Source organism: Notamacropus eugenii, chromosome 1 (assembly GCF_028372415.1).
Source record: "Notamacropus eugenii isolate mMacEug1 chromosome 1, mMacEug1.pri_v2, whole genome shotgun sequence".
In the NCBI taxonomy this organism is placed as follows: domain Eukaryota; kingdom Metazoa; phylum Chordata; class Mammalia; order Diprotodontia; family Macropodidae; genus Notamacropus; species Notamacropus eugenii.
The window spans coordinates 141,448,093-141,474,462 of record NC_092872.1 but is presented as its reverse complement, the minus strand read 5'-3'; the positions used below and the strand labels follow the sequence as shown (position 1 = coordinate 141,474,462).

At 36.6% G+C, this 26,370-nt stretch overlaps 2 protein-coding genes across 4 annotated transcripts in view; one reads left to right on the top strand and one right to left on the bottom strand.

Moving 5' to 3' along the window:
* Positions 1-25,425, top strand: part of PIGB (phosphatidylinositol glycan anchor biosynthesis class B) — a 26,195-nt gene extending 770 nt beyond the window's left edge. The window contains exons 2-12 of the mRNA XM_072616014.1: positions 1,466-1,601; positions 2,029-2,146; positions 3,459-3,563; positions 5,654-5,784; positions 6,812-6,952; positions 7,768-7,819; positions 10,394-10,605; positions 12,726-12,790; positions 21,969-22,185; positions 24,695-24,875; positions 25,212-25,425. Coding sequence (XP_072472115.1) covers positions 1,466-1,601; positions 2,029-2,146; positions 3,459-3,563; positions 5,654-5,784; positions 6,812-6,952; positions 7,768-7,819; positions 10,394-10,605; positions 12,726-12,790; positions 21,969-22,185; positions 24,695-24,875; positions 25,212-25,325 — 1,472 coding nt within the window. The 3' untranslated portion in view covers positions 25,326-25,425. The remainder of the gene's footprint in view (positions 1-1,465; positions 1,602-2,028; positions 2,147-3,458; positions 3,564-5,653; positions 5,785-6,811; positions 6,953-7,767; positions 7,820-10,393; positions 10,606-12,725; positions 12,791-21,968; positions 22,186-24,694; positions 24,876-25,211) is intronic.
* CCPG1 (cell cycle progression 1) overlaps positions 15,393-26,370 on the bottom strand; it is a 70,024-nt gene continuing 59,046 nt past the window's right edge. Inside the window, exons 9-10 of one of the 3 annotated variants that reach the window (XM_072615959.1) lie at positions 26,273-26,370; positions 15,393-20,917 (exon numbers count right to left, since the gene is read on the bottom strand). In XM_072615959.1, the coding sequence (XP_072472060.1) occupies positions 20,826-20,917; positions 26,273-26,370 (190 nt within the window). In that variant the 3' untranslated portion in view covers positions 15,393-20,825. Of the gene's footprint in view, positions 20,918-21,546 lie in introns of those variants that run through there. The other 2 variants (XM_072615967.1, XM_072615953.1) reach the window with 2 other exon arrangements.

The window sequence follows — 26,370 nt, the reverse complement described above, 5'->3', positions numbered from 1 at the left end:
GCTGCGGGTCCGGGACACAGAGAAGGTGGAGAGCCCCTCATCCGGCTCAACTTCCGGCCAGCAGGTTGGAGGAGTTACCGCCCCGGAAGGGGAGGAGCCAGAGTGGGTAACGGGACGGAGGCGAGGATCGCCCCTCCTTCTTCCCCTCAATGCAGAAACCCAGGGAGGGGAGGGGGTGATCGTGGACGTGGGTCAGAACCTCTAGGTGACCAAGAGCCAGGGTCGAACCTTTGTCACTGGGACGCGCGGAATTCGCGGAAGCCAAGAAGAGCTGCGTCTTCCTCCGTGGTTAGGCTGGCAAAGTTCATCTCTGTATGCCAGGCGGAGACAATGGTGTAGGGCATCCGTGGGGGGGAGGGGCTGGCACCCAGGGGCCGCTGTGTGCGGTGTAGCGCACACCCACAGCGGGGGGCCGCCGTGCTGCGGTGAGTCGCAGGCCGCGCGTTAACAGAATTTCTACGTGGAGAGCCACGTGTAGGAGTGTCTGGTTAACCCATGACTTTATGCACATGACTTGTACGGAATGGGCTCTCCCCCCATCCGTGAGCATGACGTCATCCCCGGGAGGCCCCTTCCCCCGCCCGCACGGTCGGCACGTTCTTAGGACTGCCTCCCATCGGTAAAAAGGTTTTGATCACAAACCCTCAGGCTGTATGTACCAATTTTGGTATTGGCTGTGTAAGTGGAGAGGAACCCGGTGGGAAAGGTGTGGCGGTAATGATAATGCTTGATAACTGGTTCGATAGGAGAGGTGAGGTGGAGGAGAGAAGGGTAAAACCTGTGTGACCCTCCACGGAACAAAGGTTGGAAGGGCTGACTGCAGCGTGTAGTCGTGCCTAGTCATCCCTCTTTCCACTGAAAAACAAAAGGCAGTGGTGAGCCCCTCCGCTGGGCATTTGGGTCTGCCGAGGTTATGAATTTTGAGGGGTTCCAAAGGGGTGTTATGAGTAGTGTTTATGGACTGAAACAACGTTAAGATTATCTTCCCGTTAATTCAGGTTATCTGTCCCAGAGTGGTCACATTACTCCACAACAGCCCCATGACCTTCACTTTGGAGACCCTTGATAGAAGGTTCACACCATCACCAAACAGCAAGAGGCAAGACTTGAACCTGTACCCCCTTCTCCAGGACTGTCCATTGCTCCACAGCCCCTGTCATAAAATTTTATTCTGTGTACCTGCTTGTTAGAGAACGTCCTCCTTCAAAGGCCAATGGCACATAATAGTCTGAAATCATCTGGTGGGGTCCTGGCCATTAGAGTTGGCAGGAGCAAGGGCCTGTTCTCTCTTAGGCCTTTGTCTAGTTAAAGGATCTTGGTAGACAGGTGAGCCCAAGGATAAGGGCTTGGATGAAGGCTACTTACTAAAAATGCTTCAATTATATATCTCTAGCAAAATAAATTAAATTTGAGTAAATTAACCTGTTTAACTTTGGTACCACAAATATTGGTTTTGCTTTCCCAGATCTTCTTGGTGAAAACATTTACCTGGTCTTATTTACCATATCTCTAAGAATACTTAACTGCTTTTTAGTCCAGACAAGCTTTGTTCCTGATGAATATTGGCAGTCTCTTGAAGTTGCACATCACATGGTTTTCAAATATCCTTTAGAGTTTCCCCCCCCAAACTAAAAATGTGTAGGTATTGTGCTCAACCCTTAGTACATATTTTAAACTAATTTGCAGTTTTCTTGTATTTTTCTCTAATCTACCTCTTGTACTTTTCTTTAGGGGAAATGTTGCTACAGTAAGCATTCAATAGTAATCTATTAAGCTCCATTACACTGCTTATGTTGTGGGAGGAAACCTAAGTAGAAAATAGGCTATGGACCTTTGGTGACTTGGAGTCTGGGTAATGAAGGGTGATGAATTTCATAGAATTCCCATTTTAAAATGGGAAGTATTTTGGCCTACCTGAGTGCTTTTTGAATCATTGTTTAAAAAAAATGTTTGTTGAAAATTTGAATGGAATAGGAAAACTTTTTTACACTTCAGTATTATTTGTCATTTTGTCCTTAATATTATTAATTATGGTTATTTGACCTGGGAATGGGTTGAAGGTTTGAGAGGTTACTCTTACCCCTTAATCTTTGCAAGCATTTATAAGATTCTGTATCTCTTCGCAAAGGATAGTGTCCAGTTGCTGGTAAGTTTAAATAAAAGTAACCAGGTTATTTGTTAATGCTAGGTTTATTTCATTTTTCTGTAATAGCTCATATAGCAACTAAAATATTAATATTTGTACAATATAAGTTTGTTTCAATTAGATTTAATGCTGAAGAGCTGTATGTCATAGGTCAGATCATAAGTGTGAAGTCCTTGGTCCCAAAGACCTGTGACATATTAATCACCATAGATGTAGCATCTAATATAAGATTCAGTATAGGTTAGCACTTCTTAAAGAAGTCTTGATTTTAAAATCCCAAACATAGAGAGTTTCTCAGTTTGCATAGTACTTTCCTCACAAGTCCTGATAGAATCTGCAAGCATTATCGCTATTTTATAAATGAATTAACTGAAACTCAGAGAGGTTGTAACTTGTCTCATAACACTATCATTAAGTATCAGAACAGGGACCGGACATTTTTTGTGACTGTCAAGTCCATTGCTCTTTCCATTGTTTCTCATAAAACATACACATGTGCTTTGCAAAGATCTATACAAGTAAATGTAAGGTGATGCTTACAAAAGTTGTCACCCACAGATAGTATTTTCCCAGTAATATTTTTTAACTTAGAAGGAAAATTTTAGCCAGGAGTTATTGACAATTGAAGATAAAAACATCTCTGAAATTTTAATGGAAAAACAATTTAATTTACAAAAGTTAAACATATAATTTTTCAGAAATATATAAAAGGAACAAAAAACACTTGAAAGGTTTTGTTTCTTCTGAATGATTACTATGTATATAGCTTGATAATTGGCTAGGTCAAGTTTATTAAAGAGCCAAATCACAGATTATCAAGTGATTGATGAGTTATGAGGCTTTGAGAGGAGCTGTTACTTTGACCAAAAATGTGATTTTTAAACTTTACCAGAAGCCTTCATTTTGACTTTTATTTCAAATAATTGCATTTTTTTTAAAACTAAAAATACTTCCCAAATGGTACATAATCAAATGGTTAGCCATTATAGCCATTGCTTATAATTTTGAGTTACCTTAGTTAATATTGGTCACTAATATAGTGATGGCCAAGGATGAGTGGACTAGTCTGCATTGTGGGAGAGTGCCCATATTAATGAGATCACAGCTTCATCAAAGTGCTAACTTTATTAGCTGTCCAACCTTATTATTTAAATGATAATTCTCCATTTTTTATGCCTTTGATCTGGTAAATCATGTAAACTGTCTTAGTAGTAGGTCAAGTATGACATTTAGGATCCAGCTGAACCAGTCTTTATAGCTGCTTTTTTCAGTTTGTACAGAGACTTCTATTTTTCTCTTTTCCCTTTTTTAGATTTGGGTTCCTAGACTTGCCCAAGCACTTCTGTCTGCTGTAGCAGATGTGAAGCTGTACTCATTGGTGAGGAAACTGGAAAACCAAGAAATGGCAAGATGGGTGGTATGTCTTTCCCCTGAACGCTTTAAAACTGCTTGTTAGTTGATTAATCCATATGGGCATAAATTAGGTAGAAAAAGAGCTAGAATTCTGTTGCTGCATTACCCATGAACAATTGCAATCATAATAGCTAGTATCTATGTAATACTCTAAAATTTGCAGTGCTTTATGTTGTCAATTTGATCCCTACAGCAACCCGGAGATATAGGTGCTATTATTATCTAAGTTCTGCCGATGAAGAAACAAGCAAATAGAGGTTAAGTGACTTGCCCAGAGTCACACAGCTATGAAGTATTTGAGGCAGAATTCAGACTCAGGTCTTCCTGACTCCAAGCACAGCATTCTACCCACTATATTCTGTGTGTGTGTGTGTGCATGCATGTGTGCACGCATTTAGGGTTAGGTGCGTACGCATGCACATGCGTGCACACACAGTTGCTGCATCTCCCTTCCTCTCAACCCTTTTTTAAGGGAGAGTCATCATACTATTGCTACTGCTAACTGCTGAAAATATAATATTTTAATAAAACTATAGGTACTTTCACTCCGAGTTCATAGGATCTTAAGATTTAATGCTAAAAAGGACTTTAAGGAATATAATCCAACCCTGTCATTCTAAAGACGATGAAACTGAAGTCCAGAGGGGTTGAGGGACTTACCTAATGTTGCACTGCTAAGTAGCAAAGTCAAGGTTTGAACACAGGACCTCTGGTGTCAAATCCATTGTTCTTTTTATTATACCCAGGTTGCCTTACTCACTTCTGTTCTTTTTGAAAGCCACTGAGTAGAGGGTTTGAGGGACTGATTAATACCCTTGTTTTTCTGTTTAGGTATCAGTCCTCTCCACAGCAAAGAAAAATACTAACATTTTTCCCCAAAGTTATATATAGATATAGGAAATAATCGAGGTCTACTGTGTACTGTATTCAATTTGCATGGACCTCTAAAGATTATTTTAGACCATTTTCAAGTTAAAGTTTCAGTATTAAAGCCCTTAAGATTGCTCCTCTTTTTTTTCCTCTTTCCTATTTCCTCTTCCCTCTGTCCCCCAGAAAACTACCCACTGAATGACTTTTGAAACTTGAATGTATTTGAACTGTCAAAAATATTTTTTAAATAAATAAATGGAAGCATCATAGCACTTTGGCTAGGAAATGCTACATCTGAATAATTTTTAAACATTATCCTTTATACTAAGAGAATTTTTTCCCTTGGTGAGGAAGAACTTTAAATTTCTCCATTTGATATCTGTAGGATCATTTATAAGCGCCTGGAAGTATACAGCTAGTGTATTCCCTAGTGATACTTTTGGAAATGATAAATAACTTTAATTTTTATGAAGCTTTATTATTTTAAATTTTACATAATGAATCTGCCAAATTAACACTTGATTATCTCCAGAATCGAAACAGAATTTGCCATTTAAATAAGCACATTTCAGGGTCATAAAGCAGCACCATTAGGCTTTAAATACGTCATATCATTATTTAGCATTCCAGTAAATCTTGTACATTTGTTAAAAACAAAGCCAAGTATATTGTAGATCACTGATCAGAAGTCATTCAACAAGTATGTATTAAGTATGTGCCAGGCACTAATAGAATTTGCCCTCAAGTACTAGTAATGCCAGCATCTCTGAGAAGAAATTCACAGTTTCAGAGGTTCACTATCATTAAGGAATTATCTTTATTGAACTTATCCACATGATATAACTGGATTTGTGGATTAGGAAAAGTTACCAAAATGACCACACAGGAGCTTGTTAAATTCTGTGGGGCTTTTTTAAAGCACGTTATTTTGTAGCTTTCAGCTAATTCTCAGTTCTGCTGATTGGTTGCTACATGACCCAGGGCAAGCCATCTCTCTCCTCAGGGCCTCAGTTTCTTCATTTGGAAAACAGTCAGTTGGACTAAAGATCTCTTCCAGTTTTAAATCCTGTGATCTTTGAGTATTTGGTGTGGATAATTGTTTAATATCAGCTAACTGATGACATTTTCTACAATACTGTAGGATTGTGTGCTTATTTCTATAGGACAGGATTTAGCACCTTTTCATTTCCTCCTCCACACACCATTGCATGTAATTGTTCTCAGTTCTTTTGCCAGCTGTGTTCTTGGTTTACATGGTATTGCTGTACCAGAACTCTCACAAACACCATGGAGACGGTTCTTACAATCTTTGCTCTTTTCTACTACCCACTGGAAGGTTCAAAATCTGTGAACAGGTGAGGCTTCCCTACTCTAATTAGTCTTTTGGGTATAATTATTGATCCATGCTGTATGTAGGACGTTGGAAATAACAAATATAGTAATTTGTTATTAAATTCCTCTCTCCTGCTGCAGTCCTAAAAACAGCAAAACGGATCTCTCTTCTGTGTTCACAATAAGCACTTGATTTTCATCAAGTGCCTTCTCCCTTCTAGAACTGTTTCATGTTCACTGATCTGTATATATGTGGTATTTCTTCAGTAGAAAGGGAATTTTTTGAGAGCAATGATTATCATTTTTAAAATTTCCATACCCAGTAGTGCTTATGAAATATGTGTTGAATTATTGGTGTTTCCAGATGATTTATTCTTCAGCCATTCATTGTACTATCAATAAATTCTGTTGGATTGGACACTTTAACAATTTACTTGCAAATCAAAATCTCACACATTCTGCTGGTATCATTGCTTATATGGCATTACCTAAGTATTGTAACCACAATGTTTCTTTAACTAAATACTAATGTCAGAGTTGTTTTCAGTACTGAGAAAAAAAGATTCCAAGTATTCTTCCACTGTCTGCTTTATAAGATCTTTATTCTTTAATAAGGGATGTTTTTAGAAGGCTAGTGACAGAATGAAATATATGTTTCTGGACATGGTCAATACAAGAATTGTTCTTAACTATATGTATCTGTTATAAGGCTTTGGCTTTTCTTTCTTTTCAATTGAAGTGGAAGGAAGAGAAAAATAAATATTTAATTGAAAGATCAGACTGAAAGTTATAGATAACTTAAGGAAAAAATACATTTAATAATTATTTACCAGCACAAAAAAAAAAACCTAGTTACAAAGATATGTGATAGTGTACTTTTCAACCATATTTGTATATTCTATAAACTAGACATTAGCAGTAAAACATGGGAATAGCTTCTTTAACAGAAGAAAATGTAATCATTTTTAATTGTATATCACAATTTGAAAGATAATTAACTTTTAAAATAAGAAATATATTAGAACTCTGATGCATTTTACTTGTTTATAGTTTTATGTACTCATCCCTGGTAGCACTCGCCTTCATTATTCGTCCAACAGCTGTCATTCCATGGATACCTTTGCTCTTCATACACTTCTGGCAAGAACAGAAAAAACTTGATCTTGTTCTACAGCATTTTATACCTGTTGGGTAAGTATGTTTTAATGTTGCCTATCAGTTTTTCTAACTTTGAATATATATTATGAATAGAATTTTAATTCCCTCTTCCAGACTTGTTCAGTATTTTTTGAAAACAGTGAGAAATAGTCTAGTCCAAGAAAGCAAAAAAAAAAAAGTCAACACTTTAGAGATGCTACCTTATCACGATACAATAAATACAGATTCCTTAAAAGGTTTCTCTTATGTCACCCCTATTAGAATCTGCCCCATTTAATAATAAGTCTTACATGATCGTATAAAATATCTCAGTAAAGCATTCTGAATCAGTGTTATTATTGGTGGCAAGCTGAAAGGTTTGTGAGCAGGCGGCCTGTGAGTGATTGAATCACGGTAGGCATTCCTTGTATTCATCAAAATCATTTTGAATTCTCTTCCTGCCATCCAGCACCGCTACACCTAAACAGCGAAGGACTGCCCAACAGCGCGAGCACACTCTCAAGTATTTTGAGCAAGTTATTTATTTCCAGGCCCCAATACATTCTGCTATATATCATTATTATTCTATACCATTCTCAGTCCACACTGAGCTATTGATAATGTTCTGAGATATCATAAACTTGGAGGGCATGAGGTATTTAAAACTTAGCTTAAAACAAAAATAGAAGAAAATGAACCTCAAAGTGCCAGGCAGTTTCTCAGTTTGAAAATATTTATTTGATATTATAGCAGAGCAGTATGGAAGGGTTTAATGCAAATATCTTAGGAAACTTACAATTGCAAATGTTTTATTTTAAGTAAATTCAGACTAAAGCAAATGATCACTTTTTTGTCTACTTTTTTTCCAGGCTAGTCACTTTGGGTTTTTCTTTGATAATTGATCGTATATTTTTTGGTCAGGTGAGTCTAAATGTATTAGTAGCTCTTAGAAATTTAGTACAATCAAACCTGGATTAACCACAATACTCAATCATAATATTTTTCTGCCTTCAACTTTGAAGACAAAAATGTATAAAGAAAAACAGCTGATATGGACTTACTCAAAACAGTAACTTCCAAAGTATGCTTTAAGGGCCAGTACAGTTCAACCCAGTAGCTTATAATTTAACACAATTCCTGCTCAGTAGATTTAGAAGTCTTCAGTAGATTAATCAGTCAGAGAAGTATAATAAAGTTTTCAATTTTTAGCAAAAAATGTTGAAACAAAAAAATACTGTTTAATAACTCACTCATCCAGAAAATTAACCAAAGTTCCTCATCCCCATTCTGATTAATCAAAGTTAATAGATTTAAATAAAGACTTCTGATCATTAGTCATTTACTTTCACTTCCTTAGAAATGTCAGGTATATATGCTGTAAGAAGGCACGGTAATTCATTTAGTTAAAGCATATGGCATATCTCCATAGAAAATGATCCTCAGTCGTCTGCAGTTCACTTCCACAGTAACTGCAGCGCCAGAATAGAAAAGGGAATGGAAGGTGCAAAATCGGTTTTTAGACTCCATAAACTCTCATGTAACTGTTGGTACTCTAAATAGATCTTTTTCTGGTATCTAAATCAACATAATACCAGACAAAATGAATCATTTCAGTGTTCATTCTCATAGAGCAAGAAACTTAATACTCTCATACTGCCATGCTTATTATGAGCATTTGCAAACAGACTGCCATGAAAATAACTATTGCTTGTGTCAGCAGATGTTGCAGATGTTGAAGAGTAGAGGATGTCTATAAAAAAGTTAAGATCCTCCAAATTAAACCAGTATATACTTTAATTGCTTATTTAGTTCAGTGCAAAAGTGGACCTAGGAGAAAGCAACAAAAATATATTGCAAACTGTGACTAGATTAAGAAACGAGGTCAGAGGCTTGGAAACCACAGAGCCTTACATGAGGGATACTTCATTGAAGAAAGAAATCAGGAAGTGGTAAACGTTTTCTTCAAAAATGAAAATGATGATATTTTAACATCCAGGAAACAGCTACTTAGTGATGTGGGTAGGAATCATTTCAGAATCAGCAGCCTGACTGACTAGTCAGGCCATCAACTTAGGAAATCAAAGGTCAAAACCAATGTTAAATTAGAAGACAAAAATTAAAAGAGCAAAGAGACCTCCCACCTGACCTACTGAAATAAGCTTATTAATAGTGAAAAATGGGAAATAGAAAAAGACCATCAATGACTCTTTCATAATTTCCTAAGGAAGTTTAACCTAGTGTTAAATAGTCACCCCAATAAGGTGGTCAAGTTCTAGAAACTACCTCAGCCAGGAAAAAATGTTATCTCCTTGAAAGCAGAGAAATTTGGTAAGCAATGGCAAAGAGAGGTTTGGAATATAAACTCATTTGTAAAATCTTACGAACACTAATGACTTGGAAGATTATGGATATTAACATTTCATAAAACATTGAGAAATAGAGGGAAAAGCAAGTCTATAGAAATTTGGGGAAGAGTCTTAAGGAAGCCAGATTGTCACAAGAGTGTTGAAGAATGAAATTGGGAGGATAACAGATGAAAAATGGAAAAGTTCCATCAAGGTTTCAGTAACCAACTTATTTCTCCAGCTGTGACACTGAAACTGCAACATCTGGACTCAGAACATTGTAGTCTTTGAAATACTGCATTAGAGAGTAGAAGCGGTACTAACGACAATAGAACTGGAAAGAGAAGCTCTAATAAACCAAATATGGAGGTAACAGTACTGAGGGTGTTGAGGGATTGATTCTCAAGATATTGGAAAAAGGATGATACCAAATCTGGGGGGAAATTCATAGAGATTACGTATAGGTGATAAAACTGACTGCATCAAGCTCAGCCCAGCTATTCGCACAGAAAAAACTCAGCCCATACACATAATGTCAAGACCCCTAGAAGATTGTTTCCCAACTCATCCACCTTTAGAGGATTTATGGGAGGATATGGGCAGATGTACAAGATAAAGAGTGGATAGGTTACAGTTCTCAGCATGGAAGGGAGAGTACCCACATCAGTGAGAACACAGATCCACAGAAGTATATCATATACACATACTGCAGGAGTTTATTATTTTATGTACATATATATGGCCTGTTACTTTGGTTGCAGATACGAATTTAGGAATCCACTAAAAAGCGTAACCGTACACACAGTTTTACTGGAGGCTAATTAATGCCTCCAAAAATAAGTATGAACTGTGTGCCTGTATTCTCTGAATCTTTAAAGCACAGTTTTCAAAAGAGCACATAAGTTTTCAGGCCACAAAAATAAAGATTTTCAAGACATCAGTAATGTTTAGTTGTTGTAGTAATTAGGTATAAACACAACTAACTTTTGGATACCAGCATTCTAGAAACTATCGTTCCGTATTTTCAAAGTGTAATAAATGAACTTGATACTTGATCTTGGTCAGGATTGCGTTAGATCTTGAGATGCTCTGAATCCACACAGCTCTGAGGTATTTCTAACTCCTGTTCTCTTCTCTTCAAATATTTCAGTGGACATTTGTTCAGTTTAATTTTTTGAAGTTTAATGTGCTGAAGAACTTGGGCAAATTTTATGGATCTCATCCATGGCACTGGTATGTCAGTCAAGGATTCCCGGTTATCTTAGGCCCTCATCTGCCCTTCTTTATTCATGGATGCTTCCTAACCCCAAGGAAATATCGAATACTTCTAGTGGCTATAGTATGGACGGTGCTGGTTTACAGGTAAGATTTTATTTTTTTGCACAATTTAAAAATACAAACAAGGGAAGAATGTGCTTGATCATACAGTGAATAAATGGGTCATCTTTTAACAATTCATTAATGCTCAGGTTAATCAGGGATTATTTTAGTCATTGAACCAAGAAGGAAGGATGAATTATTAAATAATTTCTTAACACTGAATAAATAAAGGCCCCAGAAATAAGAAGTTTTTTACCAAAGATAACTCATTAATTGAAATTTCTTTTAATGCCTAAAATCATTATTAATATTTTGTAATATGGAAACACTCATGAATTGTAATGGATATCAGAATTAGAGCATAATGAAAAAGAAACTCATTACCAGATTTTCCAGAGGTCTGAATTTTTTGCTCAAAGCAATTCTTGAAAACCATCTACAAAGTCATACTGGGGGGTAGGATCTTTATCACTGGCAGAAGTGCATGCACCAATGAGCTTTAACGTATTCAAATGTAGCATCTGGAGCCCCTCCCTTACAACATGAATCCCCTGAAGCTGCACAGAACGATAGCTCACAAGAGTCCACTAGTAAAACCATTTTCTTAAACAGCAAAGCAGATAAGTAACAATAACTATTTTCCCTACCTCCATACATGAGTACCCTTTATAGGCAGCTACATGGCCAAGTGGATAGACTGCTGGGCCTAGAGTCAGGAAGATCGAAGTTCAAATGCAACTTCAGACATTTCCTGGCTGTGAGACCCAGGGCAAGGTGCTTTAATATTTGTCTGCCTCACCTCCTTCAGGTGCATGGAGATAGAGCACATATCTCTCATGATTGTTATCTCAAGTGAGCTAACATTTGTAAAGCACTTAGCATAGCACCTTGCACAAAGTAGGTTCTTGATAATACTTGTTTCTTCCATATTACATACACTGGGAACAAGTGTGACCAGAGATTATAAGATCAGAGATTTTAGGCTAGAAGAGACCTCGGATTTCATCTAGGCTAGGAACTTTTCTGAGGTTAAATAGGTAGTAAATCAGAGATTTGGTATTGAACCCAAGTCTTTTGACAATGACTATAGCATTTTTTTCCACTATATTAATTGCTGCCTCTGAATGGAAATACACATAAGGAACATGTGTTTCCAGGGAACATGTGATATGGGCACCTCTCTAACACTGCTGCTTTCTGTATAATGTTCTGTGGATACAGAGCCACTGCTGCCCTGCGACAGCATGCCTGCTAAGATGCTCTGCAATGGGCTTCTTGGCTACTAGTGCTTTTTGCTGCCATCTGCTGAAAGGCAGAGGGGCATATAAGCTCTTTTAGGTCTTATGTCTCGCCGCTGAGCCCCAGGGGCTGTTTCAGCTGTTATGTATAAAATATGGACACTAGCTGGCTGCACTTGACCAGCTGCAGAAGCCATTAGGCATTTAAACCTGTCCTTTGAATACACTCTGCTTCTGTCTCACCTGGTACTCCCTTCCCCTAAAGTACTATATTTCTGGTAGAACATTTCTTTCAGTTTCTTTCCATTTTTATAATACCAGTTGTGATCAATGCAACTCCCATCTTGGGGGTAACACTGAAATAAGTTGTATAGAATTCCCATCTCTGCTAGTAATAAAATTACTAAGCTATGTACAGAAGAATAATTGCTATTTAATGTGAAAAATGTAACCAATCTCCAATGCTTGTTAATTTGTATGATATGATTCTATTTGTAGAGGCAACGTTAGTTAATAGAATGCTAGATGTGGATTTGGAAAAACCTGTGTTCAGATAACAATTTCAGACGCTTAACTAGATATGTGTCCCTGGCTAAATGACATAACCCCTTAGGCAATGAGGTGGTTGGAATCCTTAACTTTTAGGGTCACTTCCAACTTTACAAAAATCTGTGCTCTTATAACAGCCTTTTTTTTTTTTTTTGCCCAACATCAATACACAGTATTTTGTAATTCAACAAAAACACTAAATGCTTTAGGCTAACTCTTACATTTTATAGAATAGGAACTTTATTGACAACTTATCATTGGTTTAACAGAATTATGGTTTGTTTTCTGTAGAATTTAAGTATATTTATTCCTCAATTTATTATTTACTATAAGAAAGAATATTTAAAGTCTTTTGTAATATTTGTTTTGTTACAGCTTACTGAGCCACAAAGAATTCAGGTTTATCTATCCAGTTTTACCGTTTTGTATGGTATTCTGTGGTAAGTACTTTAATTACAGAAACTATCATTTACTTACAGAACTGTTAAAAAGTCATGCTTGACAAATCCTATCAAAGTGTAAAATATCATTCCTTTTTTTTTAAACAATGAACAGAAATTACCTCTTGTCTTTGTTGTTGTTCATTTGTTTCAGCTGTGTCTGACTTTTCTCAATCCCATTTGGGGTTTTCTTGGCAAAGATATTGGAGTGGTTTGCCATTTCCTTCTCCTGCTCATTTTATATATGAGGAAACTGAGGCAAACAAAGTTTAGTGACTTGCCCAGGGTCACATAGCTAGTAAGCATCTGAGGCCAGATTTGAACTCAGGAAATGAGTCTTCCTGATTTAAGGTCCTGTACTCAATCTACTATGCCACCTTACTGTCCCCATCTTCTCCTTTACCATAAATTAATTGGAATGCATTCCTGTTATTTCCGTATTATCAAATCAGAATAGCTTTGCATTACCATCTTGTGCCTTTACCTCCCCGTACACACACACACACACACACACACACACACACACACACACATACACATACATATACAGAAAAGACACCTATATATTAACTAATCTGAATACTGTTTCCTCTTATTTCATTTTTACCAAAGCATTATCATCTTATATAAACTATTTTGATAAAATAATATTGATATAACACAGTGTTCAGATTAGTTTATAGCAAACAAGACATCTGCACACATATAGTATGCATAAACTAGCCAGTATCTCAACATGCAGCTTTTAAAAGTTTATGACGTGACAGGGCTCTTTCTCACCAAACAACAACAGAAGTGTTTATGTTGGATTTGTCTTTTTAAGAAGTTTAAACCAAGATATAAAGAAAAACTCCTTTATGTTAATTGCTGTTGAAACCTACTTACAATGCTTTTCTAACATATAAAGCATTTATTCTTTAAAAATTAAATCTAATGCACATTTGCAGTTTTCAAACTGACTCACTCCTTTGGTTATATTTAAATAAGCGTTTGAACTGTACTAAATGTTTAACTTATAGAAATTGTCGTTTATCTATAAAACTGCTTTTTACTCCCTTTTTCTAGTAGAGATTTAGTACTTGTTTTGCCTATGACTTGTAACGTTTCCTATTTTTAAAGGATCATATCAATTGAAGCCTGTCCAAACCACTTTTATAAACTAGGCATAATTCCGAACTGGTTGTTTTTTGGGTTTCTTTTAATTAATGCAAAGTTTCCTTCAGAATAATTGTTAATGTTTTTTAGATATTATGAATTAAGAAAAGCACTTGGATTAGGAGCTGGGGAGACTTCAGAGTAGGCAGCTATTATGCTCAAAACTGTTTTTAAAAATTGTAGGCCAGAATTAAATTGTCTCATTATCCTTGCAACAGTTTAGTTAAGAGGTCTTCAGAGCTCATTCTGACAAAGTTTGACAAATTCTCCTATACAGATATATAGCTGTTAGTATTTGTAGGTACATTATGAGTGCAGGTTAATGAAACTAAATCCACAAGTCATCAACAGTCCAACACCTCATATATAAACATAGCTGTCAGAAGCCCCTACTCCTAAGCAGATGTGCATCTGCTTAGGACCTATGTAGAAATTTGCTGCTTTTTGGCAAAGTATTTGAAAATGGTGAGACTGACTTTATCCAAATGTGGATAACTTTAAAACTGACTTGTGGAGTTTGAATGATCTTTTAGGATTTGTGTTGATAAATGAACATCACACATGAAAATTCAGTAAGTGCACAGAGCTATTCTGTTGAAACCTACCCAGATAGCAAAGCTTACCAGCATAGAATCTGAACTTTGACTAGTCAGAAATGAATAGATAGATGGAAAGACAGATCCAGCCCTTGTCTAAGAGTTTTATCCTTTCTTTCATTCTTTCCTTAAGTCACCCATTCCCATAGGCACCTGTTCAGTTATTCCGTCACACCTGTTTTGCTCAAGAAAAATTACATTCTGTTCATGAGAACTTGTAATAGACTTTGGAATATTCATTCTGAGAAATAAATCAATTTACATGGGTTTGGAATTTTCCCTAATCAGGTGTTTTCAGAGCTGCTGGCTAACAAACGTCTGTGCCACGGGTGGGGATCCTGTAGCCATGAGGCCACATGAAGGACACATTCGGCCTTTTGACTGAATCCAAATTTTACAAAACGAATCCTTAAAATCCTTTAGGATTCAGTCAGTAGGCTTCACTTAAGGATCCAGAAGATCACACGTAGCCTCAAGGCTACAGGTTCCCCACCCCTGATCTATGCCATAAGGAGGCTTAGAGGCAGAGAGATACATGTAGGAAGAGGAATGGGTGCTGGGCAGAAAGGGTTGTCCCTGTGTGTTGGACCCTTCTATGGAAATGTGCCCTTCTTTGGGATAGGTGGCCTGTTTGCAGATGACCAGGGATGGCGCTATCAACATGTAGATGATTTAGAGATCATGTAAAACCATCAGGCTCATGTAGCTCAGACCTGAGATAAGCAGAATACAGTTCAAGTGAGAATTAATTGTTGTCATACTTCAATTCTTGGGTTCTTCAAATTTGGTCGTTATTTTCATATATACATATACATATATGTATAATTTAAACACACAAAGACACATCACTGTACATTTATGTCAGGTGAAAATTTTATTGCTTTTGGCCAAAATCCATTCCAAGACTTATAATAATCTTCAGATAAGTTATAGCATTAGAACAAGTTTCTAAGCATGAAAATATGTAACATTTCAGAGGTAACTTCATAAAAAGCCCCATTAGACCAATAAAGCATCATGCTGATTTAACTTTTGTTACATAAAATAGCTTAGACTCTGAAGCAGTCAAGGCAAAAAGGGAGATTCCAAAGTTACAGATATATATCTTACCTTTCCCCATGTCAAATTTTTGTGAATACTAAGAAACTTCTGATTTAACCAAATTTATAAGGAAGAATGAGAAATAATATGTAAAATCCTTTGTCTCAGAAGCTTTGCAACATACAGATTTGGGAGGGCTAGAGGAGACCAATGATATCTTGCTTTTGATAGTGGCAATAGGCATGGTCTGAAAACAGAGGGTGGAAAAGACTTCCTAAACTTAAGAAAGGTAAGACTGACCAGTTAAAAGTATTGGTAATAAGTACTAATTATCCAGTAGTATTTGCAGAACTTTATGTCTAATATAGAGAGCCTATTGAGCATAAGATCTAGTCATGAGTACCTGATTTTGAAATTACCTCTGAGTCCTTAGTAATGTATGTAGTTCTAGAACTGGCAACAGCAGAGTTTTGACAAAGTGGTTTTCAAATCATCAGCTGAACATCATCTGATCACTCTTTCCTCCAGTTTCTTATAGTCTTTTGGCTGGCTCCATTCAGTACTGTGTGCATGTAACTTTGTCCCACTGTACTTGAGGATGGACTATCTTTACAGAACCAGCAGCTTGCACAGCATCCCATTGCTTTGAAGTTAGTAGGCTCCATAGCTATTTATTGAATTGTTTCGATTGAATTGAATGACAGCTACATGAACATTGGATCTGACTGATTGAGTTAATAAATTCTGCCATAACAGTTGACAGAAAAATGAAAGGCAAAAGAATATTTTTGTATTTTTTAGGGTTTCCTCTTTTTCCAGTGTGTATGTTGTTCCAGGCTCACATCTCTGTGCCCAAAAGAATTTGGACTACTCTTTGGCTTTAGAATTCTCAATATGGACTAACCAGATAATAGTTATTACTGTCCTACAACCGTAATATTTGTTGTGGCCAGACACTAAGGTTACTTGGGATGAAGACTGATGGTGGAAAGGTGGAACTTTACGCCTGTGAGACAGGACCCTTACCACCATCTAAGATGTTAGCCAATCCATAGGCATTCCTGGGAAATAGATCCCCCTCTAGCAGGATATTGAATCTCTCCAGAGGACATGACTCACGCTTAAAGCTTTAGAGAACCAAAATAGTAGAATTTTGAACTGGAAAGGAAATTAAAGAGATGTGAATCACAATTCTGAACTTGACCAAGTTATTTAGTCTTTCTGAGCCTCCATTTCCTCATCTGTAAAATGGATAATTTTGTAGTGCTTACCTCACAGAACAGTTATGAGCAAGGAAAGGCCTTCATGAAATATCAAGTATTATGTAAGTATCAGCTTCCTTGATTTTCAGAGTTTTTTCATTCACCCTCGTCTCTCTCTGGTCACAGGAAGTACGTTTCCTCCTTATGAAAACTAACCCTTGCATTTCTCCCCTTCATCCCATCCCTAGGATCTTACTTCAGAAATGATCATTCAGCTCTTGCATCATCCTTCTTTGCCTCTGCCTTGCCTGCTGCCCTAACAATGACAGATAGGCTCATCTCTCCTCCAAACCTTTCCTAAACCCATTTGCCTCATTTGACTGTCCACTGCCCAGACTTCTTGAAAAGTGGTCCACGCTTGCCACTTCTACCTCAACACCTGTTCATCCTTTGAAATACCTTGCAGTGTAGCACCTTCCCTGACAGAACAGCATTGAAAGTGTTCTCAAAGGGCACCACTGACCCAGTTATCAAATCCTTAGAATCTACTGGACCTCCAGCAACATTTGAGATTGGTGATTAACCCCTTCCTCCATTTCTAGAAATTCTGTCATCCTCTGACTTTCTTAACACTGCCCTCTTTCTGGTTCTTCTATCTCTCTGGTCATTCCTTCTGTCTCTTTCTGTCCTCTTTTTCTTTTTGCTTTCTACACCAACTACATAAGTCCTTTTGAATTCTGAGATTATTATTTTCTTCAGTTTTTTCTGTAAACCCATTATTTTGTAGTCTCATTCAGCCTCAGGGATTCAGCTACCTTCTCTATGTGGTTGTCTCCCACATCAGTTATCTCCAGCTCTTTCTTCTTGAGATCAGAAGTACATTACCTAATGACTTCTAAATACTTTCACCTGTATAAATCTGAAATCTTAACTCCAAGACCTATTTCTCCTCCTGATTTCCATATTTTTTGGAATGGCATCACCATCCTATCTTTATCACTTTAGGCTTAAAACCTTTGTGTCATCTTTCTAGCTTCCAGATCCTTTATTTATATTTTTTCCCCTTCTGTATTACTATGGCTCTAGCTCTGTTGCAGTCTTAAGGTCTATTGCATTTTACACTCTTGCCCTCGTTTTTGATAGTATCACATTTCTGTGATTTTCATGATCTTCTTAAGTCCCTTTACTAATTCACTGTCCTCCACCTTCTCTAAGTGTGGGTTCTCCAAAGTACTGTAAAACCCACTTTAGGCAATCCTGTTTGCTCTGTTTCAGTTATTCCCTATTCTTGCCTCTTTTTCTTCAGAGCTCATTCCAAACTTCCAATCTCTTGATGGATATTTCTGCCTGGAGTATAGTAATGATATCTCAAATTCATCATGTCCAAAACTGAATTCATCATATTTCTCTCCAAACTTTCTCTAACTCAGATTTTCCTGCTTCTGATACTTTCAGTCATCAGGGTTCACAACTTGGGAGTATTCTTTTATCCCTTCCTAATTCTGTCTCCCCCACATCTGATAGTTGCCAAAGACCTGCCATTTTATATCTGCAGTATCTCTGACATCTGTTCCTTTTCTCTATATTCAGAGTATCACCCTTTTCTTATTACCTAGACTACTCTGATAGCCTGATGATCTACTTCTCCTTTCCATTCCATCTTCTCCTTGTAACGTAGGGCAAGTCACTTAACTTCTGGGTCAGTTTTTCATGTTAGATTAGATCCTTCCAGCCTTCAGATTCTGTATCTGATATATCCTATATATCTATACAGATCTATATTCTGCCTAGTTCTATGCTGTAAACTGTATGACCGTGATGTCTATCCTCCTCTACATATGCTACTGCAACTAAGTTCACTCTGCCCCTAGCAAGACACAATCCATCTAGAACTGAGATGCCACCTTTTTGTGCTAACATTTAAACAGAACTGGTAGGGTTGTGCCTATGGTTTTTGTATACTCCCTAGGCATCTGCATTTATGGTACTAGTTGTTTGAATTTTGCCAGTTTTCTTCCTATGAAGTCTCTTAAATTTCCTCTTAGAATGGTGACTGAATCTGGATAGGAGCTTTCAAGACTTACATGGGTTAAAAAAGTAAGGCCATGATATGTGTGCATTGTGTTGTAACATTTTGTAAAAGCTAATTAGGGAAGGAAGCTTCTGGTTCATATAATCTTACTTTTAATTTTGGAAACTCCAGAGCAGAAACGAGTCACAAATAAATATTAATGCTACCAAGTTTGAACCACTGTTAATCCTACAAAACCATTGTAAGGTTATTAGTTAGGAACAGATAAGGGAATAGTGCAGTTTCATGTGGTGAACCAAGGACCAGCCTTGGGGCCTAAAAGATCCAAGTCCTACTTCTTACACACACACTAGGAGTATGATATGGGCAAGTCACTTTAGCCTTGCAGGCAACTAGGATTTAAGTGACAAGAAGAGCTGCTTATCTGCCTTGATGAAATTTATACCAGGGAATTCCCTATGCCAGTGAAATCACACATCCAGGCCAAATATACATATGTAAATAAAGGAAACCCTTGGTATTTAGTATAGAAGTTTTATCAAATGAAGGAAGCCCCAAGCTATCCAGAATCAAGGAAAGGGAAGGAGGAAATCTAAGGTAGGAAGGATCATTGTATTTCTGTTATATTCAGAAACTGGCAGTTGGTACATAGACCTTCTTTACCTGTTTTCTATCTTCTTACTTGCTTTCAGAAATGGCAGTAGGACTAGTTTTGCCTTGCAAAAAATTGGCACTTGTTTAAATCAAGCAACTGAAGAGTCTGGAATGGAAACTTGACAGATTTACTTGCCAGAGATGATTAAGCTGAAATCAAGGTTGGCTAAGGTTTGCTGCTTTCTAAATGGGTCTCTACATATCAACTCTTTGCCAGAAGCAGAAGTGATTTTTCAATGGTGTATTAGTTGCTACCAGGCAAAATGGCAAAGTTTGGCAGAGTTCTTCCCCAGTTTTCATTCCTTCTCTCCTTAGCAGCTTAAGTGCCCAGAACCTTCATGCTGTCATCCCATCTAAATTTCCACATTTCATTCCTCCTGCCTTGTCTCTCTCTTGGAAGTATATCTGAATAGAGGTTCTTAACTGGGGAGAAATGATGCTATGAAAATGGATGGTAAAAAAGAAAAATAACTGCATTTTTATTTCAATGTAATTTTCTTTGTAATTCTGTATATTTTATTTTATGCAATTAAAAATGTCATTCTAAGAAAGAGTTCATAAACTAGACTGCCAAAGGGTTACATAACACAAAAAAGATTAAGAATTCCCAGAATAAAAGCATGTCAGTCAGTAAGCATTTATCAAGTGCCTACTATGTGCCGGGCATAGTGAAGTTAAACCTAGAGGTTTAACTCCTTATATTTGCATCCCAATGCATCTGTATTTGCATAGCCATTTTTGCACAAGAGTAGAAGTGAAATATCTCATGATATCTCTGGTCAAGCTAAGTCAAGCTAAGCCGTTCAGCTAAGGAGTAAAATGCATGGAGTCAGCATTGTTTAGATGCATCTAACTGCACTTCCTCTCTCCTCCTTCCTTTGCAAGCGTTTCTGCAAAGTCATCCAGATGAAGTTCTCTTATACCTTGTTGTACTAGATAATAATGTTATGCACTTATCCAAATGTTGATTTTCCACTTATGAAGATAGCTTGTTCATGGTGTATCATAGCTTAGAATTCTTATGTCTGCTATATAATTTTGTTCATTTTCAACCATGCAAGAAGAGCTCCTCTACTAATCTAAGTAAACAAGATTAGCCTAAATTTTGTGGCTAAAATCAGGGAACCGTTTAAATATTTCTAACAGACAACATATGCTTTTCAGGAACCTTGCCTGGAAAGTGAGATAAAATTAAAATGCAAACTAATTGAAGACAGAGCCTGTATCTTACTTCCATCTTTGTATCCCTAGCACAGTGCATTGAACATAATAAGCATTTATTAAATATTTACTGAATCAAAATTAGGCATTTTATTATTTTATCTGGGGTTGTTCTTCAGTCATTTCATTTGTTTTCAAGTCTTCATGACACCATTTGGGGTTTTCTTGGAAAAATTCTGGAGTAGTTTGCCATTTTCTTCTCCAGCTTGTTTTACAGATGAGGAAACTGAGAAAAACAGGGTCATACAGCTAGTTAGTGTCTGAGGCCAGATCTGAACTCAGGTTTTCCTGAGTCCAGGCCTTTGTCTGGCACTTTGTCCACTGTACCATGAAGCTGTCCCTTCATCTGAGGTATGTTTGTTACAAGTTTCTGTCTGTAAGTCCAAAAATTCCAAAATTTGGCTGTAAGGATGCTAATTATTTAGAGGTACTATGGTGCATCATTTAAAGATCTTTACCTAGGCATCTCAAAATTTGAATTTTATTTCCTGTCAGAATTAAAATGAATGGTTGTCACTGCTAGTCAACAAAGTCTTTTTACATTTGAGAGGAGCCTTGCAAGATAAACATGGAGATAATAAGGTTCAATTCAGTATAATAAAGAGCTTCCTAGCCATTCAAGCTATCAGAATTGGAATGGATTGCTTTTTGTGAGGCGCTGGATGTCTATTACTGAAAGTTGGACGGCTGTTTGTCAAAGATAGAACAGAGGTAATCTAGTTTCAATATGGACAAATGGCTACTTTACAGAGTCTCCTTCCTGGGATAGCATTTGGGACTTCGTGCCAGGATGTGTAGTGGACCTCCTTATTAAATAGACAATTTGGTTATAGTATGCATCCCAGACACAAATCATAGAGATCATTGATCTTTATTTGAACATTGATAAAATTTTCAGTGCCCACAAGGGACATTCAGTAGTTACAATACTCACAGGAGACTGGACTAGAATTTCTAAGGCCCCCTTTTCCACTTCTTCTGAGCCTATGAGATACAATGATGTTCACGTATACAAATATACAAAAGGTAGGTAAGTAACTGCACAGTTTGATGCAGAGATGATCAAATAAGTAAATGAAGAGGTAGGTTAGAGCTAAATGTTAATAGGTAGAGTATTAGGAAATGATAAAAAACATGATCAGGGCATTCTAGAAAATCTTTAGAAAATATTAAACCATGAAATCCTCAGTAAATTAACATTAATTATTGTCACAATATACATAAAAAACCGTATAATTATTGTCAGTAATTTGGGCTCATTTTGCATATTATTGTAGGACATTCTTTAAATCACTTGAAAACCTGGAAGAAACCAGCACTAAGTTTTCTGTTTTTATCAAATGTGGTCCTGGCCCTCTACACTGGTTTGATTCACCAACGTGGTTCTCTTGATGTCATGACTCATATTCAAGAACTCTGTGACAACAATTCCCCTAATCAGTCTTCAGCCTCTGTCTTTGTAATGATGCCTTGCCACTCTACTCCTTATTACAGGTAACTAAATGAGTTCAGTAATGGCACTGGTTTAAAATGTGCTTTTTTTTTAAGTTCCTGGATATAAATTGACTGATGACCAAATGATTTTTTAAAATCTATTTAAAATATTTATTCAAATATATTAGTATATTGACCCCTAACATAAAAATTCAAACTCTGTCAAAGAATAAGGCATTTCTAATGAAGTTTAACAGCATTTAAGATCTTATATTTTTTAACTTGTTTTAAAATAATTTTTCTTGAAACTCAGTATGATTTAACCATGGAATAATAAACATCCCTAGAATGTGATGTGAAATACCAAATAAAGTAGCTCATCCGTTCAAGAAGTTTTAAAATAGATCCACATAGTTCTGTACCTATGTTCCCAAGACAGCCACAAGCTACTGATGAGAAGTCGTCTTTCCTTGTGGCTAGCTTTCCTGTTAAGAAAGTATTTTCCAGTTTAGAAACAGGTGGAGTCTGAATTTTTTTTAGTGTGCAGAGTTAAGATATATTGATGCATTCCACCAGACTTAACAGAAACCTTCCTTCAGTAACCGAATTTTGGAGAAGCAGTTAGGTCTGTGTTTGTGCTGCTTGCTGCTTTGGTGTCTCAGTCTCCACGGAAAGTGAGAAATATAGTTTCCCTGAAATTTAAGGCAAATAACTGGTTAACTTAACTCCCTTGCCTTGCTACCTTAGGGGCCCCCTGAAGTATACTTTAGATCTCATCATCTTTTGAAAAATATCCCCTTTGAGGTTTAGAATTCTGAAATTATCCCCTAAGTTTACAATCTCTTGTTCCTTCCATCTCTCCAGCTAGCTTACATCTACATCCTAACCTTGGTTCTCACCTTGACTTCCATTTCTTTGGTCCCTCCCTCTTCTCCCAGCCATAAAACCCTATTCTGGCTTTACTTCTGTCCCTTCATATTTCTGATCGTCTTTTAGCCATTTCACTGTGGCAGTGTTTTTCATGTTCAAAACATTGGCCTCCTTGTCTTTCCACCTTCCTACCAAGTAAATCCCTAACCTTGAGCCACAATTAAGCACAAAGAACAATCATTATTCTTACTACGAAATAGCTAAGATTTACATATCTAAAGTTTTCAAAGTACTTTACATGTATTATCTCATTTGATCTTCACAATAGCCTTGTGAAGTGAGTGCTATTATTATCATCCCCAAAGGCTAAATGATTTGGAGACTGGCTTCACAGAAGTTAAAGCAGTTTAAGCTCACCTAGGCCTTGAGTGCTGAACAGCAGTCCAAACAGCTTTAAATGACTCCAAACTATGCTCCTCACAATAGTGATTCCAAACTACCCCCACCTCCAGTCCCCAGTTCTCAACAGATAAGACCGTGCATGGCAAGTCCTCCCCACAGCACCTCAGAATTTCTCATTTCACTAAAAATGAAGTGACTGCTTTTTGCCAAGACCTCCCCACTGGCACCCTTGATCCTATCCCCTTCTCTCTCTCCTAAATCTCTCCCTCTACAGGGTCCTTCCCATTAGACACACTTGCTCAGGTTTCCTTCTAACTAAAAACCAATCATCCCTGACTTTTCCATCTGCTACTAATCTACTGTTCTTACTCTAGAAGTTTAAGAAATACTACCTCTGTTTACGTCCCCACCACCCTACAGAAACTGTTTGCTTTGCTACAGACAGCTCTGTTGATGACTTCAGTTGCCAACTCTGTCCTTTATCCAGTCTTCATCTTTCTTAACCTGTTTTTGTCCTTTCTTAATCTTTCAGTGTTTTCTGATTCAACCTCTTCCTTCCACCCTTCTAGATCTTTATCCTACGCTCTCTCCTATTTACCATCCCTTATCAATCTGATTCACTCCCAATAGCTTCAAGTATAATCTGTGGTTAAAATGATTTCATTCTCATTTCCTCATATTGTTTTGCAAATGTTTCTTGAATTGTCTTCACTTTCTCCCAAGAGAAAGGAATTATAGGAGATATCTCAAATTATAAAAGTCAAGGGGAATAGTGATAAATCATTATTACTACAGAAATTTACAAGCAATTAAAGAAATCCATGACCTATATAACAAAATACACCTGTGGTATGAAATATTTCTGTATTCTAATAGAGCATCTTAACTCCATGAGAAACTGAGGTTTAATTTTTACTTTCATAATTTAAGCAATGCAGATTGGTTAAAATCCACCTTTTCATGAGTGAGATAATTTTTATATGCTAAAGAATTTTTTGTTGTTGCTAAACTGTTCATCAACTGTTCATCTTCTAATAAAGCTTATTTCAATTTGCATTAAATTCAACCTAATGTTTGTTTGAAATGAAACCAAGGGGAGAATAAAGGGGAAAACTACTAATTTAGGTTTATATTGTTTGTATACAATTAAAAAAAAAACAACAGTAAGACTCATTCTGGCCTTTCCCAAACAAAACCCCAATTTGATTAGGCTATATATGCTATGAAATAAGCTTAGCTTCAGGGCAATTTCCAGGTTCTTTTAATCCTTTTGAAAAATAGTTTTTTTCTCCCTTAGCCACGTACACTGTCCACTTCCAATGAGATTTCTAAAGTGTCCCCCAAACCTGACTGGAAAGGAGAATTATCTTGATGAAGCAGATAAATTTTACTTAAATCCATTAAGTTGGCTAAATCAAGAGTTTTCCAATAATACATTATTGCCTACCCACTTAATCATCTTCAGCATTTTAGAAGAGGTGAGTAAACATGAGAGAACTTTGGGGAGCTGCCAAGGTATATTAATCTCAAACTCCCCCTCATGTAGGTGGTATTTAAAGGTACTATCATTACCTCAGCCAAGTTACTAAAACTTGGCTTTTTTTCCTCCTAAAAAAAAATCGATACAAATCCTCTGAAGTTTATTTTTTATCAAACAAACTGACTTACTAAATTGGGTTATTAGAACTTAAAAGTTGCTGGGGGAAAAAGAGATTAATATACTTAAGCAACTAAAACAAGTTTCTTTAAAAATCTTCAATTCAGATATGATCATATACTTAAAATAACTTTTTTTATGTATTTTACATTTATAGGAAATAAAGACCTTTCTAATTAAAAATAGCTACAAGAGAACTGCTGTTATCTTCCACGCTCACTTGCCTGAGGGCCGAACTGGAAGCCATATATATATTTATGAAAGGAAGTAAAAATTAAAAATCAGCTGAAGATGAGAGTTCAAAATGCACTATGTCTTTCCTGGAGAAAGTGTACTTTACTTGTGAAAATATTAAAACTTGAATTTTTTAAGTATTGGACAAGTTTTATGGAAATAGAAAACAGCAATACTACGAGCCACTCTTACCAAGTGACACCGTTATGATTCCCCTTTAGATGAGGGAATGATAATCAAAGATATTTTCTTAGAATAACAGTAAAATCACATACTTAGCAATGCTACAGTGTCGATAAAAACCTTTTTTCCCCATGGTGTAGTTTTATTTTTCCTTCCACAATATTCAGATGTGCAAGAAATTTCACAAATGAACAAGTCAGCAAGCTCATCTAAGCAGGCAGCAAATTCTTCACAAATCAGTGGGCTCTTGAACCCAAAGAAAAGACAAGAAGCAAGTTTATAAAACACTGACAGAGATGAAATCCCATCACAATGCATTTTTCCCAAGGCAGCTCAACACCAAATCTAACAAACATCAGTGTTATTTATATTTTGTCATGTATGACTTGAGCTTGTCTTACCTTAAAATAAAAGGAAATCTCATTTCATGCACAAAACCTATTGCATGCCTGGCTTCCCTAATGGGAAAACTACAACCAAACTTATTTCCATTGCCAAAAAGTATTCAGCAGAGAGCTAAACTACAAAGAAAATGCAAGTTAGTAAGCATTGACGGATGCTTTAGAGTTAACAGTGTAAAATTCACCAAACCGATAATTAGACATGAAAGACATTGACTTCTTGGTAATTTCAGTTTTAGTTTTCAATACTGAACAGAGTAGAGAATATCTACAGTTCTCTCCAAGTTATCTAATTTACTTAATCGTGTTCAATATTTTGGGTCAAAAGGTAACTGCCCCAATTCTATTTCAAGATTTGCCGTGTGTCTTCCATTACTTCGACCATGTTTATGCCATTTACCTTCCCTCTTATAATGCTGTGGCTGAGGGTACTTCTGCTCTTGTTTTCGATGCCTGGAGTTTTCAATATTAACCATACGATGCTTTTTATCAGGGCGA